At 43.3% G+C, this 22,828-nt stretch overlaps 1 protein-coding gene across 4 annotated transcripts in view; it reads right to left on the bottom strand.

The window, feature by feature from the left end:
* Positions 1-397: 397 nt before the first annotated feature.
* Positions 398-22,828, bottom strand: part of wwp2 (WW domain containing E3 ubiquitin protein ligase 2) — a 61,324-nt gene continuing 38,893 nt past the window's right edge. For 3 of the 4 annotated variants that reach the window (XM_003439412.5, XM_025909003.1, XM_025909002.1), the window contains exons 11-24: positions 15,321-15,375; positions 13,795-13,876; positions 12,066-12,194; positions 10,904-10,982; positions 9,332-9,403; positions 8,942-9,030; positions 7,007-7,166; positions 5,455-5,588; positions 4,211-4,351; positions 3,977-4,097; positions 3,082-3,186; positions 2,902-2,998; positions 2,483-2,555; positions 398-1,173 (exon numbers count right to left, since the gene is read on the bottom strand). In XM_003439412.5, the coding sequence (XP_003439460.1) occupies positions 1,074-1,173; positions 2,483-2,555; positions 2,902-2,998; positions 3,082-3,186; positions 3,977-4,097; positions 4,211-4,351; positions 5,455-5,588; positions 7,007-7,166; positions 8,942-9,030; positions 9,332-9,403; positions 10,904-10,982; positions 12,066-12,194; positions 13,795-13,876; positions 15,321-15,375 (1,437 nt within the window). In that variant the 3' untranslated portion in view covers positions 398-1,073. The remainder of the gene's footprint in view (positions 1,174-2,482; positions 2,556-2,901; positions 2,999-3,081; positions 3,187-3,976; positions 4,098-4,210; positions 4,352-5,454; positions 5,589-7,006; positions 7,167-8,941; positions 9,031-9,331; positions 9,404-10,903; positions 10,983-12,065; positions 12,195-13,794; positions 13,877-15,320; positions 15,376-22,828) is intronic. The other variant, XM_005449303.4, reaches the window with a different exon arrangement.

The raw sequence follows: 22,828 nt of genomic DNA, 5'->3' as shown, positions 1-22,828 counted from the left end.
CAAATTATGTGTCTTTGCGACATACTCCTAGTAACAAAGTGCCTAAAGATACCATTTAAAATGTTTCTTTGACAAGTTGTCTGGTACTGGTTCAATTGTTGAGTTAGGTGCCTTTTTAATCTTGAATGACTCAGAGTTCAGTGTTAAGTAGCTTAACAAACAAAAGAAATGATCAGGTTCAAGTGAAAAAGCCGCCAGTGTCCAAAGAAAAGCTGTGAAAAACCTTCAGAAAGCCTGGAGAACGATTATTCAAGAGCACTTTAAAAAAAGAAAGTCTGATAATAAAGAACCGACAGGTGGCTCGAGTTGTTTGCACAGCACAATAAACCAATTAATGCTGAACCTACGTGACTCACACTGGATTAAGCATTTTAAAAGAAAACCTCACCCAAACATCTTAAGACTGAAATCTCATTTATTTGAGTTATATACAGGAGAAATCGGCTGAATTTCACAATTAACAGAAAAAATAAAAAATAAAATCGCATCTCATCTCTCTGACCTCTGTAACAGAGGTGCACTAGTTCACGATAACAGCTTCCTCTCACACGCTGCCGTCTCGCTGCTTTAATATGCTTAAAATGTACGTCTCTCTGGTAGATATGTTATACTGCATTTGCGGGTAGCCGTGCTGTCACTGTGAGTCGCTGCTGACATTAAAACTATCATGTCGTCTGGTTTTGGTGCGGTTCTAAGCAGTGAGTAAAGGGGGGGGGGGGTCATCCTGTTTAATCCACACACACACACACACACACACACACACACACACACACACACACACCATTTATATGCAAATACACAATGGCATTAACATGAGCAGCCACACACACACACACACACACACACACACACACACACACACACACACACACACTCTTCTGTGTTCCTGTGCCTCAAGCCTGATCCCATGATTCAGGTCACTAGCTCACTAACATGATCCTCGCCCAGGTGAAGGCTTGTTTAGCTGACAGGTGACTCCTCAGCCCTGTGATTAACAAACGCAAAATAAGACCAACAACAAAAAAACTAGTCGTCGATTTAAGTGTCCTCCGTCTCTGCCTCCTCGCCTCGCCTCACTCCTGTCCAAATCCCTCCGTCTCCTCGATGGCGAACAGGAGCTTCTCTCGGAGCTGCTCCAGGCTTCGGTAGGGAGGCAGATCCAGACGATTGAAGCTGAGGAGGAGACACAGTTACACCTCAGCATGGATTCACAGATGAAACATCAGGGTGACATTTATTTATTTTTTTAACTTTCCCCGGCCGCTCACAGCTCAAACAGAGGAGGTGAAATCCTGATTTTTATTTTTCCCCCTGTAAGGACCATTTTAATCCTACCTGCCCTGCTCAGTGGTTTTAATTCATTTTAGATCGTGTATATTTTCAGCTGAAATAACTTTTGCTGCTGAAATTCTGTCCGAGTCCACATCCTTAAATTTCAACTGTCTTTTTCTTTCTTCTTTAAAATGAGAATTCCCTTCGAAATGTAGCAAAAGCGTTACCACTAAGATACAAGCGTCTTCTCCTGATATTAATCCAGGAGGTGAAGGTGACAGAGGGGTGGTCCTGAGATGGTAAAACATGCATAAAAAATGTGATGCTTGTCAGGGAGGTTCTGAATGCTGTGTGACTTTAAAAAAGTGAAATGATCAGGAATAGCTGCTCATTTCAGACAGATGATGACCTGAAGGACCGCACAGAGACCACGTACAACATGAAGGAGGATTCTAAATCATGCAAAGCTGCTCTAGTAGAGTCCCAGAATAAAAAACCTGGAGCTGGAAGTCGAGTGAAATGTGTCCACTTTAAGACGTTTAGTTAAATCTGCTGATCTGTCTATCAGATGTCTTTTTGTACATTCATTTTAGCCCCACAGCGGCAGCTCTCTGTACTGAGAAAAGACTCTGTAATCTAAGGAAAGTGATTTAAGTAGAGAGAGGTGAAGAAGAGAGTGCAGGCAGGGTGGAGATGGGTGTCAGGGGTGATTTATGACAGAAGGATAGGTTCATAAGATTGTTACAAGAGCTGCTATGATGTATGGTACACTGACAAAATAACAGGAGCTGAACATGTTCAGATTTTCATTGGGAATGAGCAGAGTGGACAGGATTAGAAAGGAGTACATCAGAGAAAAAGCTCAGGCTGGGACAAAGTTAGAGAGACGAGGCTGCGGTGGTGGAGTGCAGAGGACGGATAGTGGATATACTGGAGACAGGATGTGGAAGAGGGAGCTGCCAGGTGGGAGGGAAAGAGGACATGCACAGGGGCTGATGTGACAGAGGAGGATGTTGGGATAGAGTGATGGAGGCAGATGATCCGCTGTGAGGTTTGTATGTTTATTGAAGCGCTCTGCTTCAATAAACACCTTGCTTTTTACCCTATAACAGCTTGACAAGGCTCTGACCCCTTGACCCTAAATAAGATCAGCAGGAGACGATGAATAAATGGATGATTCAGAGGAGCAGAAGATGAGGCAGCATCTTACCATGTGTGGCTTCTTGGAAGCCAAGTCTCCTTCCCCACTTTGTCTATGCAGAACTTCTGGGGACCGTTACTTCCTGCAGGACACACACACACAAACAAAACTCAAACCCTGAACAGGAAGCTTAATGCTGCCAACTCGCATAGCAGAAACTCAAACTGAAGAGGATTAAGAAAGTGAATATGAAAATGCTTTTGTTTTCAGCACTTTGGTTTGGAGCTAAATGGCTGCTCAATTTCCCTACAATTGCTTGAGAATTTCCTGTTAGTGTCTGTAAACATTACAGGTCCCTCCATGCAACAAAGATACCAGCTTTACCAACATATTTGAGGCCGTGCAGAAGCAGATTTCTATTTACAAGATTAAAACCAGGAGAATCCTCATAACCAGGACGCTCCTGTCCCTGTAAATGCAGTCAGTACCTATGAGCTCGGAGAACCCTCCGACGGGCAGCCGACAGGTTCCCGTTACAAACTGAAGCAGACGGATTCTCTTCTCGTTGTCCATCTCTTTCACCACCTGCAGGAAAATGCTCAGGTCAGCACTCTCACAGGAACATCACCGTGGCAGGTGTGTGTGTGTGTGTGTTCATAGGCCCGTACCTGCCAGAACCAGTGGATCTGCTTGCTGTTCTTGGTGTAATGTCTGTAGATGGTGTTCTTCTGCCAGTCGGCCAAATCGATCTCCTGCATCCCACAAAGCATCAGCTGCAAAAAGGACAAAGATCAGGGATTACTTTAGAATTTAGAGCCTAAACTACTCATGTGTGACTTCACTCTGCGCGCTCAGAGACATTTTTGCATGTGGTGGTACCCTGACGTCCTTTATAAAACTTTACTGATTGCAGCCCAAATTCTCAAATCTCCTGCAGCTCATGTCGGGTGAGATTTCAGACTTTTCCAGACCTTTCAAAAACAAAAAAGTCCAAGCTTACATCAGCTCCACCAGCTTGTTTTGGGGGTTTTTTCTCTTGGCTCATGAATTCTTTCCCTTTTGTTCCTCTTTTCTGGTTTCTATCGTTTTAGGTCTGCTTCCAGGACAAAATGTTTGCATATGAAGTCAGTGAGGGTCATCTGTGCCTATTCAGCTCACTAGAGCTATGATTGGTGTGATGGTCGTCACACCACGTCTTTACTGATCTCTACAGAGGTGTCAAAACGGGTCAGTAGGGCTGCAGGGAGGTCCATCCCTCAAAGAAAAGCTAATGGGGTAAAAGGTTGAGACATTTACACTCAAATAACTTTATTTGAGTACATGGTGTGAAATTAAACTGCCTCAGGCTTTCACTGAATTCACAAAATATGAGTGTCACTGGGATCCTGATCCGCATGACTTTAAATCCTCAGTGGAACCCTGGGGCGCAAATGAGTGGCATTATGGTGCGATCACGTCATTGGTGTGATTTTTGCTGGAAGACACGCACAAGTAAAACGAGCTGCTAACAGCTGGATTCATGACATTTTAAGCCTAAGACCAATAAATAAAACTCTTCCTCACCTCCAGCTCCTTCTCGTCAAAGTAGCGAAGCCACTCCAGAGGCACCACCTCATTGAAGCCGTCCAGGAAGGCTTTGGTCTGCTCCTCCACCCCGCGGGTGAACCTCCAGTCTGTCAGCAGGCTGTGTGAACAAAGAGAGGCTGCTTTTTATGGTTTGCTCTCCGCCACAGACCTCGTTTCTCCTACGCTCATCCGTCTTCATCAGCCCAACTGTCCCCATTTCTGCTTACTGACCTGATGTACTCCTCCTTGTTCTCTTCGGTGACCAGCTCGTTCTCCCCGTCGTCCTTCAGCTGGTGAGTGGAAACCTTCCCGAGGATCTCCATGTCCTGTGCAAAATACAGCTCCACGCCGCACTCCTCCAGGTTGTTCTCTCTGAAAACACAGACACACACATCATGAACCTAAAAACATTGGCACCTCGTCCTCTCTGTGCCGCCTGCAAGACTGACCTAAATCCAGCAGCCTTCTTGGAACAAACTGCAACACCAACTGCTTTATGTGACAGTCAGTACATTAAGTATGAAAATATCTGAAATATTAAAAAATGTTTTGGGTAATTACTAATATTGTTCATTTAGAGAAGAGGTGTCAAACAAGGCCTGGAGGCCAAAATTGGCCTGGCAAAAACTGCAATCTGGCCCACTGGACACCTTTGGTAAATATGAAGCAGAGCATAAATTTTTTACCTGTATTTTCCTGCTGATAGTCATTATCACTACATCAGAGTAGCAACAGATAAACAATTAAATATGCTTCTTTTTTTACCATGTTTAGAAATTTCTGTTAATAAAAATAAATAAAAGTGGCTGTGAATCAACAAAAACTTCATGTTTTACAGATACGGGACAGGCTGGGCAATTTTATACATTTATCATGTAGACAAACTGAGACATATTGTTGAAATTGCACTTCCTAATCTCATATTAAGACATCTCAGGGATAAAATTTGTACTTAAACTTCTTTACACTGACAGAAACAGGAGTTTCACTCATTCAGTCAACTTAAGTTCAAAGTGGGCTGTATGTGGCCCTCGATGTAAAATGACCTTGAAATCCCTAATTTAGAGTATAAACCTCACATTAGGTGGTGGTCTGATAATTTTTATAGTCTGTCCAGCTGAGGGCGCTCCTACTCCACTTATTGTGATCAGCACTGTCAGCAGCACATGTAACAGAGCAGCATCTCAGAGTCTTATCAGCTAAGCTTTTTGCTAGTTTGTCAAATAAAACTCATTTAACAATTACTTGATATATCAATATAGTTTGGGAGGCATTTTTAAGACTTTCAGACTTCCTGCATCCAGGTTTCTGTTGTTTGGATTTAACTGGATTATTATGACCTATTCACCTGGACTCCTATTGTTCATTTCTTTTATTAGTTAAACACTAACTAACTCACATGCCAACTTCTACCCTTGTAAGCATAAGGTGGCCAGAGCACACAGATTCAGAGGAATCATAACTGCATTACTTACTTGACCCACATGATGGAGTTATAAAACTCCGGGTCTATGGACTCCAGATCTTTGAGAGTGGGTTTCTTGTCCAGCATTCGCTTGTAGAAAGGCAGCGTGAAGCCGGTGTCGATGAACTTTCCGTGATACAAAGCCTGCAGGGAGGATTTATTACATTAGAAACCACAATAAGGGACGCCACCTGGTGTTCACCGCTCACATTTCATAAAATGTAATTGGGTTAGGCTGATGATACAGCAAGTTTGAGTTCCTGGATGTAATAAAGCAGAGACGGAGGGAGATTATTTTTGGCCTGCTGTAATTCTGCGATATTAGTGTTTTTTTATGGACTCTGGTTGCACATGTTTCAAATTAACGCCCAACAAATTACACATATTTTCATCTCGGACGCGCGCCATGCTGATGATTCACACGGGGGCCGTTTCAAGCTCATTCAAGTGTTAGAAACGCTTTAACAGCCAATCACACTTGCAGAAAAAATGAATGGGGCTTTTATTTCTGAAATCACTGCAGCCACTTCTGCTGAGATCATTTCTGAGTGCACAAGAACAACGCAAATCATTAAGACTCAGACGTGAGCATAAACATGTGCAGCGACCACAAACGGCTCCAAACCACATCTTAATCTTTCTCGTGTGTGTGTGTGTGTGTGTGTGTTTTCAGAGAGAGCACACTCAGTCAGACGGAGCTGTTTAATGTTAAAAACCCTGTGAGAGTTCAGAGCTGCGATGAGCCAAGAACAACACAGACGCTCACTGACTCAGTCACAGACTATTCTGTCCTGCTTGTCCTGACCGACTGTGTGCCCAGCGCATCTGTGCAGGCAGAGCAGAGGGTGACCGAAGTGAGAGCAAAGCAGGTAAGGAAAAGACACGAGAAATAAAGTCAGAGAGGCTTTGGGAGCTGGGATTGGGTAGAGACAACGATCTTTGTGAGGAAAGTCAGCAATGTGCAGTTTAGGGCTAAATATAGGCAGCTGCTGCCGGGTGTGGGCTGGGTGCGGCAGTGAAGTCATGGTGTGGGTGAGGGGTGGGGTAGCAGATGGAGGGGAGGGTGGACCTACAAATTTTTTTGAGTTGACCCCAGAAAGCTGTGGATGAATGCTTCAAACAACTTCAAAACAAAACCTGCTCTGAACAAGACCTTTTCCGACTTCCTTGGTCGCGGCTAACAGCCTGTGGAATCACTTTTATGTGACGCACTATCAGGAAAAATCCAAAATATGTGATATCTGTTCTCAACAGTGACCAAAACTAACTAACCAAAGATTAGAAATGGAGTCCTCTAATTACAAAGGTTAAATAAACACACAAAGACTACATAAGGACAAACATACGCAATATTGCAACGCAATGCAGGAATGTCCCAAGTACATCACATCTGCATTTTGGCTTTCCCAACGTGAGTGTCGTTTCAGTTTATTAAACTGAGGTTTCATTTTAAAGGAAACACATCTGGATACAATGTTGCCATCTGTGGTCATCAAGAGAAAAAAATGGCTCAGATATAACAAAATAACTGTGTTATTTTGTTCGATTTCAATCTAGCTCACCATAGCGATGAAGCGACCAATGAAGCGAAAGTACGTGAGGTGGTCGGGGTTTATGGAGGATGCTGGGTTGATCTGCAGACAGTAGTTGTTCTTGCCAGCGTACTCAAACAGGCAGTACATGGGGTTCAGGACTTCGTGGGACAGCAGGAAGAACCACTCCCTGTGGAAGAAGAGGAGAGGACGTGAATGCATGAGAGGAAGACACGAGGCTGTCAGCCTGCAGGGACCTAACAGTAACATACAACACTGAAATTTAACACCTCAAAACTGTAATTTTATTTTTTTTAAAAAGCAAAAACAAAACACATTCTATACTAGCTGTACAGTCAATAGAAGAGCACATGATCACAGGGAGTTTATAAGAAAAGCAGGAAAATGAAAAAGCATTTATTCCACACGAGAACGAGGTGCTTTTTTTCATTGGCAGCATATAATTACAACATTTATCATCCTAAACTTCCAGCGTCTTCATTTTTCACTTATTTGCTGCTTTTAATCTTCTTGTCAGAAAGACAGGAACCAATTACAAGGTGTTGCCAAGCTCAACTCTAAAATTACTGCCAAACATAAAGACCACTGGCACAGTTTAATATTGATGTCCTGTAGACACGATGATTTCTTTAAGCTCATCAATGCCTCATGTAAATCAAACAGACCACCAAATAAGGTTGGGTTTAATTCTGTTTATTCTGCTGATCCTTAACATGATGTTCATTTCTGATAATGGGTCTCGCTGACTACTTATGAATCTAAATCAACTCTTTAAGCTGAAAAAGAAGATTTTTCTTATGACTCTGAAGTGGTTTAAATGGGAATAGAAAGTACATTTATAGTTTTAAACACATCCTAAAAGCCAAATCTGACACATGAATTACATGAAGACAAAACATATAACATTTAGGATAAATACAGCCGGGTAGAACTAAATAAAAAGACACAAACAGACTGTGGAAGGATGCACGTTAGAGAGAATGAGGGCCCCCTCCACCAGCTGCAGCACCAGAACCAAGCACTCCCAAGGCCCCTGCCCTCTCCCCTTTGGGAATATTAGGGAGGAGGGTGTATGGACTGACGGACGCAGACACCTCCCAACATCCCGTCCGTGGTTCTACCCTGTGGTAGAACAGCATGATGTCACCTACCATAGGGTAAAACCACTGACGTGACACCGGAGACAGAGACACAATGCAAAACCAAAGAGAACAAAATGAGGAAAAATAACATGTACAGAGAGGAAGACCTGAGTGACAGCAGACGCAGCGGGCAGCATGGACACGTGTGATGGACGGACGGAGAGATGGAGGAGGACAGCAATGTTGTGAGAGGGTGAGAGAGAGAGCGACATGTAACCCAACACTATCACACACGTCTGCACTTCTAGAAGGCAGAAAAGGCTGTTTTATATGAAATGATGTTGCTGTAACATTTTAGACAAAAAAAACGAATTAAAATCTGCGCCATCGTGTTATTGCATCTACAGGCTGGAAGAGACACACATCGGTATCACCGTGTCTGGGCTTAGGCATTGTAACGGTGACAACGCTACCACCATCAGGTCAGGATGGAAACTGTAACGCTGCCCTGTCTTCCAGGAAATTGACCTCAGAAACCTTTTAAAAAATACCTTCTTTTTTTTCATTTTACTTCCCAAAAAGTTTGTAGAGGTCAATTTTTTAAATAAAACAATGAAGCTGGGGGAAGAACAATGAAGAAAAAGATTTTCAGAGAATCAGAAGTTTCAAACACAACTGTTTTTTTCCGTTGGTTTTTTACCCAACAGGAAGCTGGTGCAAAGATCGAGAAGCAGCAGGAACAGATGAAATCACCAACATTAAAAACCCCTGGATTACATAACAAGCTTAACAAACCACATAAAATGACAGAATTTGAAGATGTAGAGAGAAGCTGCAGGAAAGAGTTTTAGGCTGCTCTCACCTGGCGATGCCACCGTAGTCCAGGCCCTCCTCCCCTCTCATAATGATGTAGAGCCGGCGACGAAGATCGTATGGCTTCACGTTCATAATCTGATGACAAAGCACGTTATTTAGACAATGATGGTGTCCAAGAAGTAGCCTCACTTTGATCCATTCCTAGATTCGCTTCTAAAGTAACTAAATGATTCTCCTGATAGAAGAAACTCTTTCAAATCAAAAGCCCTCAAAAAATTCACCACACAGAAACCCTTTATTCCTTATCAGAGTGTTTTCCTATATAACATAAAGCACCAATGCAAAGCAGAGATAAGATAAGATGTAGTTATTAAATGTTACCATTATGTAAACTAGAAGAACAAAGAAAAACAAGTGTGTTTCATCCGTCTCTGACCTGCTGAAACGAGTCTTCAAACAGCGTCTGTCTGGACACGGAGATCTTCACGTGGCTGGGTAAGGCATTAGACTGCACATTAAAAAAAGAAAAAAAGAACACCACCATCAAGTCGAGAAGAAAACCTCGGGACATTTCTGTAATCCCAATCCTAATCCCGTTCTACAATTCACATGTGTCAGCATTTAAAACAGGTACAGAGTTTGATCTGTACCATCTCATTACTGATGATGTTTCTTTTTCTATGCCTGCCGGGTGTGAAGTACGGAGGATAAAAAGTGGCAAAAAGTGAAGAACACTATGGCTCACAGACACACATACAGAGACTCCTACATTTATTATTCAAAGTGCCTAAAACAAGAGGAAATTACTTTATTTTGCAGTACATTCATTTGGAGAAATAAACCTAATTTGCATGGACACCACTGCTGTTGGATTTATTCAGAATCCAGATTCAACTTTGAATTTTTTTTTAAAAAAAATGGCAAATAAATTTAATGCTACAGCATCTTCATCAAAGCTTCTTGGGTATGGATCAGAACACTGAAATTAAATGAAGACTGACAGGACAGAGGGGAAGAGCTTGACGCTGGAGCACACCAACTAACTCCAGTTCATCCAGGGGGCTTAAATAGAAGCTAGTAATAAGATTTTTCCAGACACCATAAATATAAACAAACTGGTAACGATGCCTACATATGCAACCTGAGATTTTCTTTTCTTTTGAGGCGGTATCTGAAGCTCTCTGTGGATCCATGGATGCCTCCCCCTCTAAGACCTCCCCGTAACCACAATGACATCATGTGGTCCACAGGCTTAGCTCAGTCTGAGTTCAGTCACAGTGGAAATGTCACTTGACAGATATAAAGCGCTTGCCAATCAGTTTGGTTTGGTTCACATGCCGCTAACATGTGAATGCGCCTAAAGCGGTGTCTACTACAAAATAAAAGCCTACTGAAAGTCCAACTTTGCATTAATAACGTCAAAGACTTTGCCTGGAAGATTTCCTATGAGGCTAAAACCCCCAAAATCTTGCCTTTTTGAAATACTCTCTAATTCTGAACATGCACTCTGTTCTCCTGTTTAAAGGCTGGCAACAGTAAACAGCTGCGCTTCTATGACGGTAATGACTGAAAGCGGCAGCACTCCAACGGCACAAACTGACATTTTTCCCTTATTATCAGGATCTCACAGGTTTTCTTTCTACTGTTTTAGAATGTGCACAAGGTGATGTAGCATTCAACTTCTAATCGGTCTATGCAATAATGCTTGTGACATGTAAAAAGATTTCCCTCTAGTTTGGCCCTATACTGCTGTAGCTGGTGAGGAAAGGTGTGCTGTTTTAATAAAGAAAACGATGTTTTGTCTTGAGTTTATGTAGAGAGGAAATAACTGCCTGAAAACCAAGTCGTCCAGAAAACTGAAAATATATTTTTTGGCCACACTTTTCCAGTTGTAGAGTGAATTATGCTTTTTATTTTCCTTCTCCGGGTGAACAGATCCAGACTGCAATAATCAAGGTGAGCAAAGTGGGGAGTTTTATTGTGGCTACAGACCCCATTTAACACTTACATGGCACAGGAAACGGAACTGGTGGTATTTCCACCTGAAGCTGCGGTCGTAAGCGCCTGGTGAACCGCCCTGCCGTGACCTGCGCATGCACAAACACAAACACACACACACACACACACAGAAAACAGAGAAACAATTTCAACAGAACTCTAAAGGTCAGCTGACCAACAGGAACTTGGCGTCCTCCTTTGAGGAATACTAAATGCGCATCAGCTCTACAGCCCTCGAGTGTCTGAGTCTCAAAGACAGAGGTGAGCCTGGCCCTGCAGCTGTGTTAGTATAAGCTCCACCAACCCACTGCATGCACACGCATGCACGCACACACACACACAGTGGATATCTGCTTTGTCAGCAGCACAGAGGCTGAGAAGCAGAAGTAGAGTCAGACAGATGATTTGGGGGGGAGTGAAGAAGAAGGAGGCCTCTAATGCGTCGGGTCTGTGCTTGCCGAGCTGCCAGGCACATCTCAGTTTGGGTTAGGAAATGGCGACCGCAGCAGCAGAGCGCTGGCCGCGGACGCACACTCCTGCAGGATCCAGTGTAAGAAAACAGTGAAGGAGGCCTCTGTGAAATAGCAGCCTAAAAATACGTGCAAATATCTGCATGAAAAGCAGCTCGCCGATGCACACACACACACACGTCTTCGGCACTGACCACACAAGCAAATACACACTTGCATGCAGAAACACAGAAAAGCACAAACACCCACACAGAAGCCAGCGCAGTCTGCAGTGGATGTGTTGTCGCACATCTGCACATTCTCCTGACTTCTGTGGTGGGATTTGAGACTGCTTCAAGGCAAAGCAAACACTCACAGGCTGAGGGGAAGAGCAGTGTGTGTGTGTGTGTGTGTGTGAGTTTTCTAAGATTATCTGTGACACTGACTCTCTCTGACTCAAAGAAACATTCAAAACAGGAGAGAAATGAAAGTTAATGGATAAAAAGGAACAGCAAAGATGATGGGAGTTTAGGAAAAAAGATTATTTTCAGGTTTTCACCAAACGAGCGGATTGTGTGACTTAATATTTTCAATGCAGTTATGTCAGGCCGAGGCAAAAATCACTTAAATATTTTGGAGAAAGTGTCGAATGATCATTTAATTAGAAAGTCTTTGCCTCGGCCTGTGACAGCTTTGGGAGGAAAGGGCTGAGAGAATATTTACCCTGACTCAAACCCAGGTCGAGGGTCTTTAAAGGTGGTGGTGCGCGAGTTGTGGTCCACGAAATATCGGACTCCCTCGGCGGTGTACTTCATCTCCCAGCCCGGGGGCAGGGGGTGCTCCTTGATCATCCTGCAACAGGGGAGAGGGCAGTGAGCGCGGTCCCGGCTCGGGGGGCCCCGTCTCGGGGGATGAAACTGACATACCTTCCCCTGCCAACCCGTGTTGCTAAAACCAGAAAGCCTGCGCCGGCGTGCCACGGTGGAGTTTACCTCCTATGAGCATGGCAATGGTAGGTTTGATTATTCAGGTGGCTTCAAACCACAAAAACGCTTAGAGGACACAGAAGCAGCATGTTTGGCTGAAAGGTGAAAAGCAGTTTTCTTTCCCTGAGCAACTCTGTGTTGATCCGAGGTCTAAAACTCTAAACTGCTGTCACGGTCAAGGTTGCATTTAAGTTAAAGTTTAGCACCCCGTGTTTAAAAAATACAAACTGTATTTTTATGTTTGTTCAATACGATATTTGATTGATCTTTTATTTAGTTGTGAAATGGTTTCAACTTTACACAGACACAAATACACAAACATGCGCACACACACTTATTAAGGAGTGCAGCGATACTGACAGAAAACATGATAATTTAAAATTAAATATGGATGTATAAATGGTGTCAGCAGTGCACATGTGACAATAATCTGAGTAATTGTTCTTTTTGTATGCTTTTGTGTAGTTCTGACTGAGTCTCTCACCAAATCCATGCACTCCAACGCATTATCGCCATATATTTGTTTTACATGCTCTATATTTTTTATCACAATAAATTTCATAGCAGTCGCCCTGATCTACCTGTGAAATCTGTTTCCTTTCTATTGTGTTCCTGGATGCTAGGCTAACACAGTGGCATCATCACCTCACAGTAAGAGGTGACAAGGCTAATACACCTGCACTTTGTAATAGATTCCTGTCTTAAAAAGTGCTATATAAATAAATTTTACTTACTTACTAAGAAGTGCCTGCATTTAAATCTGTCTGTTGTCCGAGGAATTTGCAGAAATGTAGAGGAGGAAGAGCATTTTTCACTTTTCAAACCAATTTGGATGAAAATAAAGAAGAAGAACACAGCTTTTCACCTTTTCGTAAACGTCGTCTTTTTAACATGTTTTTGCTGAGCGTGTATTGGCTAGCCTGAAAATTTGAATCAAAGACTCTATAAAAGGGGAAAATAATCAGTTGGCTGCATGCTAAAAAAATTAATAATTTACAAGAAGAAAATCATGCTTTTAGGAATGTAGAAATAATCTAGAATGGCAACAAGGGTTTATTTTTCAGAAAATCTAACACACTGAGGAGATCAACTGCATCTCCAGAAGAAGATGCAAAGAAGGCTCAAACTCGGAAATGTCAGCGGGTCAACTAGTATGGGTGAGACGAGAGGAAAATCAGGAAAGTGAGCGAGATGACCAGCGGCGCATCAGACCTGTGTCCAACATAATGTGAGGTAAAGCTGCTTTTTTTACTTCAATCTGTCAGGCTGTGAAATAAATGTTCCTCTTGGGGATAATACTCTACTCGTGTTTATATCATAATGTAGATGAGTCACTGTGTTGTCATACTAAACTGTGCATGACTACCACGTCTTGAGTATGAGCAAACACCCAAAGCGGCACGCCACCTAACAAGCAGGCCAACACATGCACGCACACAGAGATATTTTCCAGCTGGCTGTCTCACCCTTGGGTCCGAGGATCGTCCCACTGTGTCGTCCGTGTGTTGTGGTTGACGAAGTACACCCTGCCATTGTCCTGACGCTTCTCTGTGGAGACAAATGAGAGAGAAGGAGCATGCTCAGTGGGCTCAGAGGTTCTTGGAAAACTCCACACTCGACGGGATCAGAGGGATCACCTGACCGAGAGAAGAAGAAGAAAAAAATCTCACCGCTATGAGAGAAAAGCAGTGAGTCTGTGTGGCATTTCGCTGTGGCGTGGTCCAAATACCTCACCAGGGTAAAGCAAAATGTGTGTGTGTGTCAGAGTGACCACAGACATACAGCAGAGAGTGTAGAATTCAATTCAAAAAAGGTAACAAATAGCTGAAATTGGCAATACCTATATTATATATATATGTGTGTGTGTGTGTGTGTGTGTGTGTGTGTGTGTGTGTGTGTGTTAGTCTCCAGAGAGAACACTGGTGCCCCATCCTCCTCCTCCCTCCGCTGGTCTGACATCTTTTTCTCATTAACAGGAGTGTGTGGAGGGCTCAGAAACAGTAGTGCTCGCATTGCAACTCTTACTCACTCCACCCCCCACTTTACTATAACCCCCCACCACCACCCCACTTGCCACTTTCCCTTCTTTTCTCCTCCATCTCCCATCTTTCTCTTTTTCAAATTGGAGCGACCGCAGATGAAAAAAAAAAAAGAAAAAAAAGAAAAAAAAGAAGAGCGCACCCGAGAAGCGAATCAGAGCCAGCGATGTAATTGAGGTTTTGAGGTACCGCAACATGTTGAAAAGGCATCACGGGCAGAAAGCGGGGGATTTTTTTCTTGATTTTTGGAGAGAACACGGCTGTGATGAAGTCTGTGAAAATGTTGGCGGGCCGGGAGCTGCCAGCAGCGTTCGTTTATGAATGAATGTGCGGGAAACGATTCGCCGTGGCTCCGGTTACATTGCTCTTTTGGGGCAACGCTGCATGATGAAGAGCCCCATCAATAACGCGGCGCTCTGTAATTTGTGGATTTCAGAGCAAAAGGAAAGTGTACAGTGATAAATGAGTAGAGCGCTGAAAAGAAACCATGAGACACTTTATCCAGCTTTTCTACACGGGAATGAAAATCACCATCAGTGGAGAGATTTATCAATCAATTAACAGCTGACTGGCTCACAGGTCAGTGTTTCAGGACAAATGTAATAGCCACAGAACCAGAAGAAAGGTTTGAAATCTCCAAAAATGTGCTTTTAGATCTGTAAAAGGGAGGGGAAATTTCAGCGTGCAGCAACTGTTTCGCAACATCTCCACCTCACAGCTGCACGCACATAAGGAAAGCGCATTTTGAACCATTAAATCGAAGATTCACGTCAGGTAGTTTGAGTGTCGTCAAACCTACCTGCAGGACCAGTGAGGGAGGCAGAATCAATCTTTTCAAACAGGCTGTAAATCTAGCACACCTGGAGACGATTTTAGAGTCTTCTCGTTTTTGCCTGGAGTTTTTTAACAGTCGCAGAAGTGTGTGCATGTGTGCGTGCGTTAGATAAACTCACCCCATCCAGGAGGCAGCGGGCCCAGAGGGTCATTTTCCACCGGAGCACCGGATGGCTGAGGGGGGGGAACACAGAGAGAAAACAAATCCGGTTAGGGCACCTTTAAGTGTCTCCTCTCACAGCTTGCTTTTGCTCCAGTTTTCTCTCAGTCCTCGTCGCCACCATCGCAAAAAAGTCGTGGAAAACAAAAACACACAACATGTCGTGAATAAACCAATCAGAGCTCAGTTGGGTGAAGAAAAACTGAGAAAAACTCATACAGGTGCTCCGAACCGTGGCGACCAAGTATCTGCTCGACCTCCCTCCCTCAGCGATATCTGTGGCTAAGTGAGGGTGTATGTGTTGGTTAAGGGCAGAAAGGTTGGATGAGGAGGGGGTAGTGGGGTAGCTCCTCTCTGCTGCGGCACCGAGGGGCGACTGAGAGAGCTGGCCGGCCGGCGGCTCGTATGCCTTCCAAAAACTACACGCTCGGTAGGAGGATAAAACAACAACGCTGTTCCAATGAGCTCACTGGCTGGATGCAAGCCCCACCCCCCCACCAGCTACCCGCTCACCTCCTCCCTACCCCACCCAGAGGTCCTCCTCCTCCTCCACCACCGCCTCCTTTCTCTCGCTCTCTTCTAGCGCTGCTGTGAAAGTAGGCAGGGAAGTGCGATGTCTGAGGGAACTGAGGGAACATTCATGCTTGTTCCAGACTGGACACCACCCACCTCCCTGGCCCCCACCCACCCCACGCCTGACAAAAGGCACCTTTATTCACCCTGGGCCTGGAAACCACTGTGGGGTTTACTCAGCCTGTACTCATACACACACATACACACTGAAAATGAAAAAAAAAAAGCATGTGTGCGCCATGGTGTGGAAAGTTTGTCCATGGCAAACAGTCAGTCAGTGTATGTTCTTATGGGGGAATACACACACACACACACACACACACACACACACACACACACACATATAAACATACAGGAATATATTAGCATGAGTGGAAAAGCAGCTGAAAAGATGCTTGTTAGGAGTTAGCAGAAGATTTTTATCAAAAGGGACGATTTAGGTGTGTCGCAAGCAGCTTCAACAACATTCCCTGCACCACCAAGCAGAGTGCTCCTCACTCTCATGACAACATGTTGTGGTGATGCTGTAAATAAAAACGCTGCTATTTAGCCATAAAAAGCTCTGCTTGGGAGAAAAAAAAAAACTAAATCAATTAGAAAAACTTTTAGGCGGATTCACAACTTTTCTGATGGACAGCTGATTGACACATCTTCGCCAAACTTGTTGGGTGTGTTGCTGAGGACATGAGTACGTGCAGTGCCATGAGGTCCACTGTCATATTTTGGGTAAAAACACTTTAGTGTTTCTGCTCCAGCATGTGTGGAGATATGACACACAAACCAGGGACTGTATATAAAAGATGGAAGCAACTTTATACAGCTTGAAGCCGTAATGTTAGCATTTTGCTCACTCCTTTGAAGCTAGAAGTTGTTACATTTGCATGATTCGAAGTTAACTGTGTGGGTGCTAATAAATGAACTACCACAAACACAGAAGCACAAACCTCTTTAAGGTCTGTGCCATACAGCAAGCCACTTTATCGCAAATGGGCAGCCCACCAGTCAATTACAGCAACCACACCACTAACTTTACATCATCCCAGTGTACAATAGTTACGAAGGGGACAAACTATCAGTGATTTGGATCGTTTGGATTCAACCTCTTACCCTTAAGTTTAGTGATTATAATAGTGTGTCTTTTCTCTCAGTTCCCTGAACTTCAACCAGTCCCCGAGTCTGCTCCTGCCAGAGGTTCTTCCTGTTAAAGGGGAGTTTTTCCTTCCTGCTGCCGCCAAGTGCAAATCGAACCGAATTAAATGTGGAGCCCCAGCCTAATTCTAACATGAAACCTCTCAACTCAAACATGATATTTCTTTATGTCTTTGGTTTCCTGTGTCAAATGACTCATCACTCATGTTTGGATGAGCAGTTCCTAAAAAACCTGCAACTGGACAGTTGTAGCTGCAATAAATAACCTAATTTACACTCTTACCAAACAGGCTGAGCACTGGTTTATTAAGGGGCGGGTTTAGACAGCACAGGTAGTCTTTGTTGTCTTCTGTTGGCTATGAAGGGAAGGTGAAAAAAGGCAAACCAGCATTTTCCAAATGAAAGCTGGTGAACCTTCAAAGAGTTTTTTTTCCCCACATGGACATACTGCACCACACAAGCAATGATTATTTCCTGAGTAGCCATAAAGTGGAGTATTATCCACCGAATGTCAGCATCACCTTAAACAGCATCCCGCCCCCCTCCCTCCAAAAAAATGTGACTGTGCCCATTTAAAGAAGCTCTGTCATGGAAACAGTGAGGGAACTGGGATGGAAAGGACTGGGCCTGCTGGAGGAGCAAGAATGGGCACATAGCAGGGTTAAAGGGTGTGTGGTTGTTTGTGTGTGTGTGTCGTTCCCATCGACAGCCAATCTATGCCCCGGCGCCCCACCCTTATGGGTTTTCTGTGACTAAAAAAGGTAAAAGGAGAATATAATGATATAAAGACATGATGACTTCATCTTGGCTCTGACCATTCAGCTCTTCAGCAGCTTCCAGACGCAGTGAGGCTGGAGGGAAGAAAAGAAAAGGAGGCTGAGAAAACAAGGGAGGGGAGAGGAAGCGAGGGAAAAGCGGCGTGCTGGCACAAATGTGTGAAATAAAGGTTGGGTATTATGGACCTGGAAGAAATACGCCACAAAGGCCTCGTTCAAGGCCAGGCACCACAGGTGAAAATGGCAATTTCAGCTGGTTGCTTTTAACACTTCAGAGGCAGAGTTTAAAAAAAAAAACACAAAACAAAACTGAAATGCTTGTGCACTGTGAAATCCTTCGTCACATTTCGGCTGCAAAGAGGACTTGTTGCTTGCTTTCCACATCTGCAGAGAGCAGAGGGGATGGTATGTGCACAGCTGGAGACGGGAAAATCTGAGGTCAGAGAGTTCATGAGCCAGTCAACTCTTTATCTGTGTGGGTCTATGAAACTAACACATTCAAACATATTAATGGCTCATAATTGTCCAGTGTTTATAGCGCTGTGTGAATTTCCAGCTGCAATCCTATATGAGATTTTTAAAGATACTTTTACAACCTTAAATTAAAACTGACTCTTTTTCTTGATGTACTGAAACGTTTTCGGATTGATTATAATGTAATTTTCTGTGTTATGTGATATAACAACAATATGCCAAAGAACATCTGACAGTGAAGTTAAAATGCTTAAAAAGAACTATAACATTTGAAGAGCAACACACTAAACTTGACCGACTTTTGAACATATTTTTGTCATTCTTTCCATGGTTAGGTGTAATAACGAGGCTAAACTGCCATGTTATCAATAACCTGCTGCTGGATATTGATATTTTTCAGACTGTATGACTCTGACCACACCCACTGCTCCATCACTCTTGGTGTTAATCAAATGAACAGAACCTACCAAACTGAAAGAAGAAAAGACTCGCTGGGAGACATCAGTAAACCTTAATAACTGATTAAAATGGAATCATAAACAAACAAATAAACAAAGGCATATATCAAATATGTGCCAGGAGCCGGTTTTAAGCCCTCTGCCTTTCACTACCTCCTGATCCACACTGCCCACACTGTGGCTGAACAATCCACAGGAGGGCTGGCCTATGTGGCTCATTCAGGCTGAGGGCCCCAGAGGCTCGCCAACCAGCACCTGCCCCACGCCTGGATCCACGGTAGGCCTCTGATAAACATGCTCCATTGTTTCAGAGTTCACGTTGACTCTAAATCAACCTTAGTCTGACCCCTCACCCAGGACCAATCTGCCTTGGGACACGCTACCAGGGGCAAAGTGACACCTGCTGGCATCACCAGAGCCCACAAACTCCTTTAACACGATAAAGGCGTGATTCATGGAGGGATTCTCAGAGGTTCACAGTAGAGGTTCTACTACTACCTCAGAGTAGAGCCAGGACCCAGGCTTGTGACACTGGTGCCCCTGAAGAAGAGCTGAAGGAGGTGGCTAGGGACAGGGAGGTCTGGTAGTTTAGGTAGCTTAAACTGCTACTGCCCCGTGAAACAGCCAAAAATATAACAAACATTTATACTTACTTGCTGCTCTTTTCCTTCTAAAGGATATTCTTCAGTTCAACTCAGCTCTATTCTTACAGCACCAAATCACAGCACCAGTTGTCTCAAGGCACTTTATATTGTATGGTAAAGACCCTACAATAATAAACTGATACTGTGATGTATGGCAGACCACTGTCTGCATCAGGTGCTGACTTGAGGTGTTGTTGTTATTATAGGTAACAGATACAAACACGTTTTTGTCACTCTGTGATTTGAAATGGTGTACACAGTGTGGAAACTAATCATTTTCAATTTTCCAAAAAATATTTGAATGATTTTCACAATTAATTGACTTTTAACTTGACTTAAATTCCAAAAATTATGAAGCACACTAACCTACTATAATGTCACATCTATTTGTGTTGTCTAGTCAACAGTCTACAACCACACGTTAACGTCACAAATGATGAAGGAAAGCAGCAAAACCAGAAAGTTTCTGCTTGAAAGTGAAACACTGTTGCTGATGAACAAGTGATGTGAATAAGTGAAGAAGTGCATTACTTTTTATTACTAGTTATAGACAATGTTGTCACGCTGAGAAGACTTTTTTTTCTGAACGAGATTATTGACCTAAATGTCTTTTGAAATTGAAAGGATACAGCACTAGCTCTTATGAAAACTGCCATGAGGGCTTAAAGACTCAATTTGACAGCACATAGTAAGTTTCTAATTGGTTTAAATCTTCTAATTTCCATGAATAAATTCACAATGATATAAAGACCAGCATGAGTGCAGTTTTATAGGCTCTGTTCATTGTTCCTTTCCTGTTATAAAAGTCCTCTATGACGAGCTGAGTGTAAACAGAAGTCGACGTCACATCCAGCCATGTGGACTGTGTGAGTTTTCTGTTCAAGTGATAAAACACAGGGCTGATTCAGGTAAAGCTGTTAAGGAGTCCTTGTTGCAGCCAGAAAGGGCCAAAAGTTAGAGGGCAAGGGGGAAACGAGGGAGGGAGGAAGGCCTCTGAGGGAAGGTGAGGGGGAGTGAGTGAATGAGTGATGTGAGGGCTGAGAATGAAGAGGGTAAGAAAGGGGGAGGTTATCTGAAACGAGTCGAGATAAAACTACAGATATTTTTGAGGCGAAGCAGAAAACGGGGATTTTGGAGAGGGAAACAGGAGATTGGGGGGATTCTGGAGAGGCGACAGAAAGATTGGGGAGGGGTTAAAGGAAAGAGTAGAGGTAAATAAAAAGGAAGGCCAGAAATGGGGGAGGGCCGGAAAACAGCAGTTAATGACTGTGAGCCTACTCTCACTGGGGCTTCTAACGAGCAGCAATTACTCGGCAAACACACTTTTGGAACTGCTATCACTGCGAGGACTGCAGCTGCAATCATTATTTTCATTCCACATTAATGTGACAGTTATTTTCCCTCCTAACTGCTTTGTGGCTAAAATATCACGAAGGTAAAATCTGTTCAAAGAGATATACAATAATTTTTTTTTTTTACAGTCATGTGATAACAAAAAAAGCACAAAATATTTGCATTCGAGTGAAAAAATGACAAAGCTATTTCTTTTTATATCTTTTTGCATTTGTTGCAGATTCTTGGGGCAAAGTTGGTTGGGATGAAGCCTCTTTTACCAGCAAGTCAAAAAATCTTTGCCGTTTGAATGATGATTTGAATGTGATCTAACTGAAAGCTGAAGGTTTAAAAGCTGTTTGTTTGTTTTCGCATCACTGTAAAGAGAGCTAGAAAAAGACAGCCCTCTACAAGCCAACTGGCAAAGGTGGACCGCTTCCTCGTCAACTCTTCTACTACAGAACTGTGCTGCCCTGGCATGTGGGGACAGTGAAGTCTGATTTCTTCTGTGAGTGTGTTCAAAAACATCTGTAAAGATCAGTGGAGGCTCTGTCATGGATTGGGGCTGCGTTTAACCCAGCGGTGTTGGAGATCTTGTGAAAATTGGTGGAATTGTGAACAGAGAAACGTACAGTCAGATTTTGATCCGCCATGCTATATCATTTAGAAAAGCTTCAGATTATTTAGCACCTTCATTTTTCAGCATGAAAATAATCCCAAACACACTATCAATGCTGTTAAAGCATACCTTGGTAGAAAGACACACAGTGGAACACTATCAGTAACGGACTGGCCTCCCCAGAGCCCGGACCTCAATATTACTGAAGCAGTGTGGGATCATGCTCACAGAAAATTTAAGAAAAAGGCAGCCAACATCCAAATAAGAAATTTCAATGTCCTTCAAAAGAACCTTGGAGTACTATTCCTGAAGACTACTTCAAGAAATTACAAGAAAGCTGCCTCAGAGAGGTCAGACTGTTCAAGGATAAAGAGGGTCACACCAAATATTGACTTTGAAACTTGTTACAGTTGTACAGGCTTTATTTTTCACACATATATATTGTAGCTCCATGTATGTTTGCAGATGTTAAATCCTTGTACCTATTTTTCATGTTCTCAAGACTCTCACAATACTGTGCAGTAATGTGATGTTAAAAAGTGCCCAAGTGGCAGAGACCACAAAAGCAGCTAACCTTAAAATCTCAAGCATTCTGTTCAAAGTGTGTCCTATAGTCCCTACCAACAAAATCTTCTCACTTCCCACTCTAAAAACAAAAAAGATAAAAGACACACAAAACCACCAGTAACCAGCTTAAAAGTTTCAGTATTCGAGTGTCCAACTCCTTTACAACACTCAGTGCATGCTCGCTTTGGTGCCTGTGTTTATGTGTTTGTGGAGCTTTAGACAGTCCATGTTTCTGAGTGTGTGTGCACAGCCTCATTGCAGCGCCATGGTCCATTTAAGAGGGCGACTGGCCCCTTGGCTCTCTTTAGTTGTCATGTGCTTCAGAGAAGAAATGTGGCACCTGACCTCAACATTACAGCTCTGTGAACACATCTGCACCAACACACACAGAGGAGGAGCACATGACTGCATGACAAGGTCACATAGCTCCATATCACAATATCATCACCAATATTGCAAACTTGACTAACGGGACTTTACAGGATTACCAGTAAAGTTCCACCACAAACAAAAAAAAATGTAATTGGGGGGAAAAATGGAAGAAACCTCTGGAGGAGTCATGGTGAGAGTGTGCGCCCGGCAGCAGAACATGTGGCTGTGTTCACAGAAAAACTATGAAGAGTTTGTGTGTGTTTCCTTGTTCACACACAGTGGGACCATAAATAGTCGCTGCTATCAGCAGTGTGGGCATTCCAAGACAGAGCAGTGTACTATCAACATGGAGGGCAGACCTGACTCTTGGGTTTTCTCACACACTCAGAAGGAGAGAGGGAGGAAGGGAGGGGCGAGGAAAGAAAAAGTTTCCAGCTCGAACTGAACCTTTCTGTGCGAACATTAAAAACCTGAATGAATAGTGACACCGCTTATAACTTTGT

The sequence above is a fragment of the Oreochromis niloticus genome, linkage group LG7 (assembly GCF_001858045.2).
Source record: "Oreochromis niloticus isolate F11D_XX linkage group LG7, O_niloticus_UMD_NMBU, whole genome shotgun sequence".
In the NCBI taxonomy this organism is placed as follows: domain Eukaryota; kingdom Metazoa; phylum Chordata; class Actinopteri; order Cichliformes; family Cichlidae; genus Oreochromis; species Oreochromis niloticus.
The sequence above is the reverse complement of the archived record's forward strand: the minus strand, read 5'-3'. Positions and strand labels throughout refer to the sequence as shown.